General features: G+C 46.2%; 1 protein-coding gene across 1 annotated transcript in view; it reads left to right on the top strand.

Moving 5' to 3' along the window:
• The first annotated feature begins 2,669 nt into the window (after positions 1-2,669).
• LOC135324165 (nuclear receptor ROR-beta-like) overlaps positions 2,670-10,918 on the top strand; it is a 143,887-nt gene continuing 135,638 nt past the window's right edge. The window contains exon 1 of the mRNA XM_064499827.1: positions 2,670-3,083. Within this exon, the coding sequence (XP_064355897.1) occupies positions 3,077-3,083 (7 nt within the window). The 5' untranslated portion in view covers positions 2,670-3,076. The remainder of the gene's footprint in view (positions 3,084-10,918) is intronic.

The following is a 10,918-nucleotide window of genomic DNA, read 5'->3' as shown; positions in this document are numbered from 1 at the left end:
CTACAAATCTCTTGTGTGACCTCCAATCCTATGACTTTTTCTGTGTCCTGTTTACCCACTTAGAAGTATAATCATTTCAGGAGCCATACATTTGGGAATAAAGTATTTATAATTTGTCTGGTGCTCACTGAAGAAGCCCGGATACAAGTATTGTATGTAATATTTTAATACCACCATTATTAATGCTTAGCAGACAATACCTCACTGTAAGTACCAGAATAAATTGCAAATTGAACAACTTCCTCCAGCTAATGAAGAGGTAAGCTCAGATTCAGAGTCTGAGTATACTTAGGCTATGTTGGAACAAGACAGAAGAATAAATCGAAAGTGGGCTAAATATTAGGACTTCTAAAAATAAGTAGATAAATGAAAATTGCTGCTCCAAATGATAGAGAGAAAAATACATTACATTCAGGGCCCAAACCGTTTGGGCTTTGTAGCTTAAAAAAAAAGTGATCTGGAAACAAAATCAAAGTTAAATTAAGACAGAGTAGGTGCGTTTCAGTTTTGTTGTGTTTTTTCCCCTGTGTTGTCTAAAGCACCATCTAAATTCTTCTTACAAGTGCACCGGTACCCAGTACAGATCTCAGTGCAGTAGGGCAGGGGGGTATTCTGAATGCACTGCTTAGCAGGATGACAGCTTGTTATTTATTTATCAAAGTTTTGACCAGTGTTAAGATGCAGCCTTACAATAATTAGATCTAAAAGTCATAGTGGCATAGACAACAACAAGACTCAGGATATGAAAAAGGAGTCATTGCCTCCTCTTTGAACTCATCTAGCTTTTGTTACTGCTGTTATGTGGAGAGCCAGGAGAAAAAAAAAAGTGTTGGTTGCAATATACTGAGCAAGAAATAGATAAAATCTCTGCCTTCTCCCAGATGTTTCTCTAAAACCACAAGCACTAGCCAGGAGTTAATGAATCCTTCTTCCGAATCCAAACAAGATAGTGGGTAAAACATATCCATTAGAAGATGAGCTGTAGAGCCGAAGCCTTCTTGTAAAGTGCTGTGTGAGAGTTATTTCGCTGCAGTTACCTCAGATACTTTTGAGCATAGTGACCAGGCTGAAGAGATGGCTGATGGGAACATCCATGACAGAGAGTCCTTGGTGAGAGTCCATGGATGCATCCAGCCACACCTGCTGAAATCTCAGTTAAAAAGAAAATGTGCCACTGTAAAGTCCTATGTTTGAGGAGGGCAAAGGTGAAAATCATGTGATTGGTATTGGAAAGCCTGCTGCTGTCAGTGGAATAAAAATAAGCAATTGGTAAGGGTTTGTGAATGGGAGCCCAAGAAAATGCCATAAATGAATGTTAGCCGCTATGTATGCAGTACGCGAATTGCATAAATACATAAAACTGGATGATCAAGAATATGAGACGCAATTAACATCTTATGAATTGAGCATGAATATGTGATCTTTAACTGGCTCTGTTTTCACCACAGTGAATTCAGCTAAAACATAATTCATCAAGATCGGGTGAATCTAAATATTTTCCAGATAGGCAGAGCTGTTTCTTCCTGTCCTTCACAGTTCGTGTTCAAACAGGTGCTTGGACAGAGGCTGGCCAGGTGAACTGCTTTCTGTAAACCTATTACCGTGCTCTCCAGGAGCAAAGCTGTGCCAGTTTGTACCGAGAGCGGAAACACCACTTTCCCTCTTGTCTGTACTGATTCTTAACTTCTTAAGAGCAAAAGAGATCATACATCTTGCATAACAGAGCTAATAGCATTTCATCTCATAATTCATGTAGGAAAGAATAAATCTCCTCTGTCGGGTTCATATTTAAGTTAAAAGTATCTCTGTTAGTAATACATCCCATTTTGATTAATGAGGTTGATGTGCATAATTTTGTATAGATATACTTCAATTAAATCTGGAGTTTCTTATTTCTTTGCAAGTTTGGGGTTATAATCTGTGATCCTTTGCATCAGGGACCTCTTTGGGGACTTGTCTCCAGGAAGACCCACCGAGACAACTGGTGACGGTGATCCGAGTCCATAGGTTCCAGCCTATGATTTACCTCGAGAAAAAAATAACATTGGGAAGATCTTGCAACCGTTTTTCTAAGGGGCAAAACATGAGAGGGGGAGTCAGTACGACTCGGGAAAAAAGCCCTCTGTCCTCAGAACAAACCAATTTCTGCAGAACTATCAATCAGCCACCCCTGTCCGGTGAAAACACGCCGCTTCGGACCTCCAAAATCCCTCTGTCGTGAGCAGACGACTCACCGCCAAACTTCCATTCCTGCCGGAGAAGGGTGTGCGAGAGAAATCCATGCCCGGGGTGGGGGTTTAACCTTCCTCCCCGGCCGTGAGGGGGTTCCTGCGCCTCTTCCCCCTCTCCCCAAGCTCCAGCGCTCCGCAGCCAGCACCAGCGCAGCCTCCGCCGGTGCCGCGGCGGAGCCCCAAAGCCGCCCGGGGCAGCCCGCGGGCGCGGCGGCGGGGCTGGGCTGGGCCGGGCCGGGCCGGGCCGGGCCGGGCCGGGCGGGTACCGGTGCCGGTGCCGGTGGCGGCGGCGGCGGCGATTGGCGGCGGCGCTGACAGCGGGCGGAGCCGGTCCGGGGCGCCGCCCGCCCCCGCTATAAGCCGCTTTGCCGCTTTCTCGCCGGGTCTCTCTGCCGCTCCGCGCGTCGCTGTCGCTGCGCGGTGGAAGCCCGCGCCGGGGAGCTGCCGCCGGGCGCAGATGTCATGTGAAAGCGCACATGCTCTGCCGGCCGCGCAGCCCTCCCCGCGCTGCTTTCCGCGCCTGCTTTCTTAACGGCGTTGTTGCCTTTTTCCACGCGGCTCCTCGCCCCCTCCCTCCCCTTCTTCGCGCCTGAGGAGCCGCCGCCGCTGCCCGCGGGACCCCCCGAGCCCTCGCGGCGCCGGCGGTGGCGGCGGGGCGGCCGCAGCGCGCCCGGCGCAGGGCAGCCGCGGAGCCGCTCCGCGCCGCCGCCCGCGGAGGGATGGTGTCGCCGGCGGAGCAGACCCGCTCCGGCTGCCGCCTCCGCGCGTGCTGAGACGGGATTTCTGTGCTAGGGCGCCCGGGCTCCCAGCTTCATGACTGCGCGCAGCGGGGAGTCGCCAACACCATGCGAGGTAAGGGCGGAGCGGGGGCCGGGGCGCGGGGGGGCGGCTCTTCTCGGGGCGAAAGCGCCGGAGAAGGGGCGGCCGGGACAGAGGTTTCCTGGGGGCGCCTCCGGCGGAGAAAGTTGGCGGGTCGCGGCCGCCCGCGGCGTGGACGCGTGGCGTGTCCCCCCCTCACCGCCACCCCGCGAGGGGCTCAGGGCACCGGCGGGGGCAGCCCCGAGTGCCCCGGGGTCTGGGCACAGGGGGGCTCGGGGGTGCCCCGACGGCTGGTCGGCCGCCGAGCGGTGGCGGGAGCCCGGCGTGGCCGTGGGCCGCAGCGAGCGAGGGAGGAGGTGACAGGCAGTGCTTTTGCCGTGACCCCCCCCCCCAAAAAAAAAAAGCCTTCCGCGGGGCGCGGACGGGGCGCGCTCGCCCGCGGCAGGTGGCCCGCACCGCGGGACCGGCTTCCCTCTGGGCCCCGGGCGCTGCTAGTGCCCCTCACCCCCCCCAAAAAAAGTTGTTTTCCGGACTTTTCTCTGGTCTCCTCCTCTCCCCCAGCTGCCGCCGAGGACTCCTACCCAGCTCCCCGCGCAGCCACCTCGGGGGGCAGCCGGAGCCGCCCCTCCGGGATCCCCGCGGTTGTGCGCGCCCGCGGGCGGGGGTGCCCCCTCCGGGCACGGAGCATCCCCGCGGCCGTCCCCCCGCCTCAGGCCCGGGGCGCTCGTCCCGCCGGCCTCGTCCGCCCCCACGCCGACCCCCTCCGCGGTCGCCGCGCCCGGTTGCCTGCCTCACCTCGGGCGCGGAGAGGGGGCGAAGCCCGGGCTTCCCTCGGGGCGCGGGGCTGGGGGCGAGGCTGGGCATCGGTACGAGGAGCGGAGCGCGCTAGGGGCTGACGGCGACATCGCGCGCAGATGTCTCGGGTCTCCGGCTTGTTGCGGTGGATGGGGCGCGCACGCCGGACGCAACTTTTAGCCGGGCTTTCCTCTTGCGGGGTGGCAGCTCCCTTAGCGGCGTGTGTCCGCGGAGCTAGCGCATCGCCTGCTTGCGTGCGCGTGGTTTTACCGGGGGGAGTTGTAACTTAGACCTTCGCACGGGAGAAAGAAAAACCCTCCTCCCCGCTCCCTCCCTCCCCAGGAGACGCACGGGGTGCGCGCCTCGGGGCACCCGGCGAGAACTCGCTAAAGGGTTATTTCTCTTTGCAAGCAGGACAAGAAACGCAGGGAAAACTCCCGGTCCCGTAAAGCCGCCCCTTGCTGCGCCGTCGCCCTCACCGCCGGCGCTCGGGGTCCCCTTCGGGCCGCGGGGCTGCGCCTGCCCCCGGCCCCGGGGGGAAGGCGGCGGGGGAGCCCCGCCGTCCCGCCGCGCTGCTCCTGGCGCAGCCCGAGGGGTCCCGGCTCGGGGCGCAGGGTGCGGGGGGAGGGCGCGGGGCGCAGGGCTGGGGGAGCGGCGGGGGGGCTCGTGTCCTCGCAGGAAGGGCGTCGTGCGAGAGGGTGCCGGGACGGGGTGTCGCGCCGGGTGGAGGCCGAGGCGACAGCAGCGCTCGACGCCCCTGCGAGCCCGCGAGGAAGTGCTGCGTTAAGAGAATGTCCCTGCGTTGCTTTTGCGAGCTCGCTAATAAAGGAAACAGACGCCTATCAGAATTAATAGACTTTCCGGCTTTTCCACGAATTAATGCTCTGCGACAGGTAGGAGCCTTCTTGCAGAAGGCTCAGGAGCAGCTGCATTACACTCGTAGTTGCTTTGGGAGAAAGAGGCTCTCTTTCTAACATATGAGCAGATCTATCCCCAAACTTTCCCAGACGAGCTGTGGTCTTTCCAAGCTGTGGTCACTGCGCTCAGCGCGACATACCTGGGATGCACAGGGGCTGCTGCAGTCGCGTCCCCTGCCCCACGTTGGAGCTGGGTCCAAAGAGCCTCCCCAAAACACCCAGCCTTGGTTACCACCTGCTGCACCCAAAGTGTGGGGCAGACCCGGGGTCTGGCGCCATCCCATCCCACAGGAGCACAGCTGGCTTTGGGGCATGCCTCGGCTGTTACGCAAAAACACTGTAGTCATTGGTAATGTGATATCCGAAATAATAATTCCTTGTGCTCAAAATCTTACTTTGAATCCTTTGAGGATACTCAGCCACACTGATTTATAGCTGAACAATGTCCTGTTACAGCAGGTTGAATATTTGCACTTTTGGAGTGCTCACCGTCAGAGCAGGTCCACGTCTTTGCCTCTGAACAGAGAGCAAAAGTCTTAAAAGTTGGTGATTTTTTTTGCCTGACATGCATGACATTGACAATAAAGGTTCAATAGAGTCCTTCTTTTTTCCAGCCTTCCCTCTCGTGCCAAAATCCTGGCCAGTTTTCAGAACATAGATGATGTAGTTAACTTTTTTTAAGACTTATAAATATATTTTTAAAATGCACTAAAATCAATGTGCCAGTTAACTAAAAAGAAAATAGAACTTATGGGTTTTATCTTGTGTAGTTTAACTTCTGTTAAACTCTTCTGTAAAATCACAGCAGTTCAAAGAATTAGTGAATCTCACATATAATGTGGTTGAGACTCAAAAAATTAACAAGTGGCTAAAAACTGTGTCAACTCTACAAATTTTACTCTGGGCACTTGCTCCCTATATACATAAAAGACAAGTTTGCAATCACAATTACTCGAGCTGTGAAAATGTCTTTAACAGTCATACAGAGCACCCCTTTTAATTGAGAAAGTAATATTAGAGCTTTCAGCTGGGGATTTTACAAATCAGGTGTGTCTTTTATCTTTCGAAGAAAAGGAACCCCTCAGAACTCTGAAGCTGGGTTGTTTGTTCAGCTTTCGCTGTGTGGTTTACTCTTTTATTAGTGTCAGGACTGAGCAGTGATACGTGTTGCATAATGTTATGTAATTATTCTGTTTTCTCAGTGTCACTGAAATATTTGTAAACAATTAAGATTTGATTCACACTGTCCTATGTGCAGTATTTCTGAGACAGTTTTTGATTAATGTATACAGATAGTCTGGATAGCTAAGAAGTAAGTAACATCTTCTGAATTTAACAGATGAATGCAGGTAACTTTTATACATTCATTAAAGTGAATGAAGTTTGTTTCCTAAGTTATTCTAGCATCCAACGACTACTTGCCTGAATAAAGTCATCTGACTTCACTGAGGCTCCTTGACATAAGATAGAGCTCAAGTAAGTTTCTAGTGTTGGGCCTTTGCTGGTTGCACCAATTTTAAGCTTATAGCTATAAGTAAATGTTTAGAAAGTGAGTCAGTAACAAACTATTACTGTATTATATAATAGAAAATACAAATGTGTATTACAGCATGGAGTGATAGCATTTTATTTAGAATGAGCAAAATCCAGCCTGAAGTGTGAGAGCTTACTTGTACTTCTGCGATCCTTTACTCTGAATTGCATTGTATTTACATTCCATAGAGTATCTTGCATTTATTGTTGTTCCATGCCATAGTTTTGTGGGGTGTGGGAGGGAGAAGTACATAATGAAAAAGCATCAGTATAGAATTATCTGTTTTAACATCTTTTCATCTTTTTCCTTGGAAACGATTTTTTCTTTCTACTTTTTAACGGTCAAATTATTTTTGGCAGATAAAAGTTCGATGGCCTATATTATGGTAGTTAATTTAAACAAAAAAAAAGAAAAAAATGGCATGCATTCGTGGTATGGAAAATATTTCACACCTGCTACTGGTCTTTTATATATAAATATATTGATAAGTGATCCTCATAAATTGGTATTATTTACTTGTTCAATGAAACTCTCTTGATTGCATTAAGAGACAGTAATTAATCTGTGTTTTGTGATTAAAAAATGTATTCTGGGCAAAAAAGATGGCAGGGACAGCAAATACATATTCTGAGTAAACTGGACGTCAGAATTCCTAGTTAAAACATGGTTCTTGCACTAACTAGTGGAAAGTGTCTTTCGGGTGTTATCATTGGTACTGCAGCACATGACACTGACAGCTACCCATTAAGAAATATATGGATGAAGTGTATCTACAGTAGCACTGTTTGTTCCAGGAACTAGAATTTGCTGTAGTACACGCACTGGTTACCTGATGCAGGAAAACAAAATTAAAAGAGGGCATGTATCCCAAGCTATCCAAGAAATCATTTTCTTTCCTCTCAAGTAAAGCAGTGAATTCACAAAAAACAAGGTCTGTGCTATGAAATTGAAGAATGTGTGCTTTGTAGCTAAAGACAAAAGAAGCACACAGGAAAAAATATTGATTGAACTAATCATCAGATGAATAGAAATGAGCTTTACCAGTGCACCAGTATAATAGGTTATGTTAACCAGCCCTTTCGTAGCCCATATGCTGCCCTTTCAACCCATGACCCTACCTATTAAGCTCTTAATGAGGGAAACCACAGGTGTTATAACGGCATTTATGGTAAATCAAGCTAAATATAATAGTTGTGTAAATAACTTGGTGTAGTTACATTGGACAAAAGGAACACATAAAAAGCCAATGAAAGGAAACTTTGCAAAAAGAAAATTCTCATGCATCACTACAGAATCATGAGATAATAGCAATGCATCAGTATTTATGCATTGTTTTGCACTTTTAAGATGCTGTCCTAAATCACTTACTGTTGGGTTTAGTAATAAACCTGTTTAATCAACTTCAACTGAAGCATAAGTTTTAAAGAACCTGATCCATTTGAATTTAAAATCAGTTTCTCCAAAGACTAATTTTAACAGCTTTGAGCATTTAGCACAGTTGGGGCTTTCCATAATGACTTTCATAGACAAACTATAGATGTCAAAATGTTGTTCCTTGTGCTTCGTGTTTATAAAGTTCAATGTTGTTCCTTCCAATTCTGTGTGCAGTCTGGGCAAAAAGTCTGTAGCACTGCTTTGAGACTAAGACATCACACAGTGTCATTGAAGGTGGAAGACAGAAGGTGCATTTTGGATTGTGCTATTTTCCTGGTTTTTCCTGGTATTTTTTTCATAAGCACCTTTAACTCTCGTATTTGTACAGGATTGATAAGAGAATAGAAGTATCGTGGTCTGGTCCTTATTTGACTGAACAATGCTTACTCATTTGAGTGGCCCTGTGAGAAAGGTTGAGGAGAAGTTTGGCCCTCAGTATTTTTGCTGTCTTGGAACTATTTTTTATAAAGCAGAAATGCTCATGCTTAACTTTGCCAGACACATTCTGCTGGAAATTTATGCAAACAGAATGACAGCTGTTTCTGCCTCCAATGCAAGTATATAGGCTAATTCAGTTTGACATAAATGTGGTTATTATGCTGTTAATGATGAATTATTTTGATGAATTGGCAATTACGATGCATCTCAACAATTTTTAAGGAAAGTTGGTGCTTTTATTGCTGTGCAAAGACTTAATAAATTAAAAAAAATCATGCTTTTATCTGGATCTGAGTCATGGACATTTAAAACCACATACTCATTAAAGAGTAAACGTCAAGTAATTGTGCTAGCTTGTCAGATGAACTCATTTTGAAAGAATTATCCTGCTATCGTGGGCCTTGTTTATGCGAGTGATTCAGTTAGATTCGATGGGACTACTCGCATGAATAAGGCAAACCAGATTTCAGACTGTTTGCTCTGTGTCCCTGTGAAACCCGGTGATTTGGGATTGTAAGAAATACGAACGATTATAAAGGCTTAGAGGGAATCAAAGTCCTAAGAAGCATGCTTTGTTAACAAAGCTTGTTACCCTGAAGTTTCAACAAAATTGCATACCACTCCTGATTGCCTCATCCTCTTTGGAGATGGAATATAGCTGCTCGCTTGCCTGGAAATTCATGCTTGCTGCAAAGAGAGGTGGATAAATACACGACCTGTTTTGGGTTTTGTTTGTTTGTTTTTCCCCTCAGCTAATGCTGACATATAAAAAACCTTCTAAAACAGTGCTCTTCTAGTAATTATCAATAAATTACTTTGTTTAATTATGCTGATATGCTTATTCTGATTGCCACATTCCTGCTGGTATGTAATGGCCAGATCAACCTTCCCTGCAGAAAATACTTGCATTCGTACTATATTTAGGCAGGAATATGCTACACAAGGTAATGAACATTTTAGTATGGCTAAAAGGCAGTACAGTTGTAAGAGTAATTTAGACAAATGCCACAAAATCTGTCCTAAATACATTCTGACAGAATATCTGTCTGCTTATACATATTCTTGAGGTGGTCTCACAGTTAACTGCTCCCTTCTAGTTATCCATGGCCAGTTAAAGGTTTCCTGAACTAGCTCATACAGAAATTATTCTGTTTAAGATTCTCTTCTCTGCTTCATTAATCCACAGGAGCTAAAAGTGAACTTTATTCTTCAGAGTAATGTTTCCAAACAAGACATGCATTCTCATTGCATTTATTTTTTCCACTCTCTGAAGCAATCCTGTAGACTAAAAATATCTTTACTCTTATGAGTAATATGTATTATGAATTTTTTCAGTGAATGTGTTCATGGGGAAAAAACTAGATCAAAAGAAGACAAAGAAGAAGTTGTTAAATTACAGTTCAGCGTACTGTCAAAATAATGAGCTGTCAGGAGAGTAGCATATTATGTTTTGGAGCAGGTTGTTGTTGATCTCAGATGAAATTATGGTTCTCCTAAAATAAACTTCAAGTGCAAAAAGTGAAGACAAGGCTGTTTATAAATAAGCAACCCTTAAATCACCATTCTCACTACAAGAGGAAATAAAGTGTGAGAGGCTTCATCTGATTTGATAATTCGGGGAGTTTAGTTTGCTTAGTGTAAACTGACAGTTAGAACTTGCGTTAGAATAATTGAGAACTTTTTGATATTAATGACTCTGGTGTTTGCTTATGCTCTAAGGAGGATTCGGAGCTATGAACCAGTCCCGGAGCCAGTGGTGTGTCCCTGTTTGTCAGCTGGCAGAGTGAAAATTGTGGAGCAAACTATTTTCCAAAGGATCTTTTTGGAAATGAAAATCTTTCTTGAAAGACGATAGCGTAACGAGTGATGAACTTACTATATGGGAACTGTAAAGACACGGAGTTAAAAAATTAAGGACAATATTTAGGGAAAAAATATTGCTCAGAGACATTTACTTCTGTCATCTTCTCTTTCCTAAAAATGTGTCTGGTTTTATTAAGCGATGATGAACTGCTTTCAATTAATGTCTTAATCTGAGAACCTGCCAGAGGATTACTTTTTAGAAAATTTCATGCTGCACTGCTAGCATTTGTTTTCCTTGGTCACTTTAGTGTTTCAACATAACAGTGCTGATTTTGCTTTTCAAAACGAGGGAAAAATGAAAATAAATGTTATAGTTCAGGTCCTGACTATGTAGTGGAACAGGTGCTCTATTGTTTCTTATCGTATTTGTCTGTCTGGAAGAAGAATGAAGCAGCAAACTGGCCATGAAAAGCATTGCTGATTTCAGTGCGGGTTGTTTGGGGGATTTTGTACAATAGTTAGACAATGAACTATATTTAGTATTTAATTGGACTGAAGTAAAAGAGAGGACAGACCATGCACAGGAACCGCAGCTAGATATTCAAGTGTAGTAGGAGCACAAATATGAACAAATGCAGCACAGTCTAGTGGTACAGAGCAGGAATGGCACTGGAGAAGCGACGTTATTAGATAAGGCACAGTGCCCTTCCGTGGTCATAGCTTTGTAGAGAAGAGGAGCTTTTCTGGAGAAAGTTCCAGGGGCATCAGGCAGAATTTATTTTAGTATGGTTAGGAATTAATACTCAAATTGTCATTGGTTTGTGTCAGTACATTTATAAAATTATACAAGTACCAATTATTACTGGTCAGGATAGCAGATTTCTTTTATGACATAATCCCTTCTCCCTATACCAATACGTATGGAAATGTGTTATGAGAAATATCAG

Source organism: Dromaius novaehollandiae, chromosome W (genome assembly GCF_036370855.1).
Source record: "Dromaius novaehollandiae isolate bDroNov1 chromosome W, bDroNov1.hap1, whole genome shotgun sequence".
In the NCBI taxonomy this organism is placed as follows: Eukaryota; Metazoa; Chordata; class Aves; order Casuariiformes; family Dromaiidae; genus Dromaius; species Dromaius novaehollandiae.
This window is presented reverse-complemented; position numbering and strand designations above follow the sequence as displayed.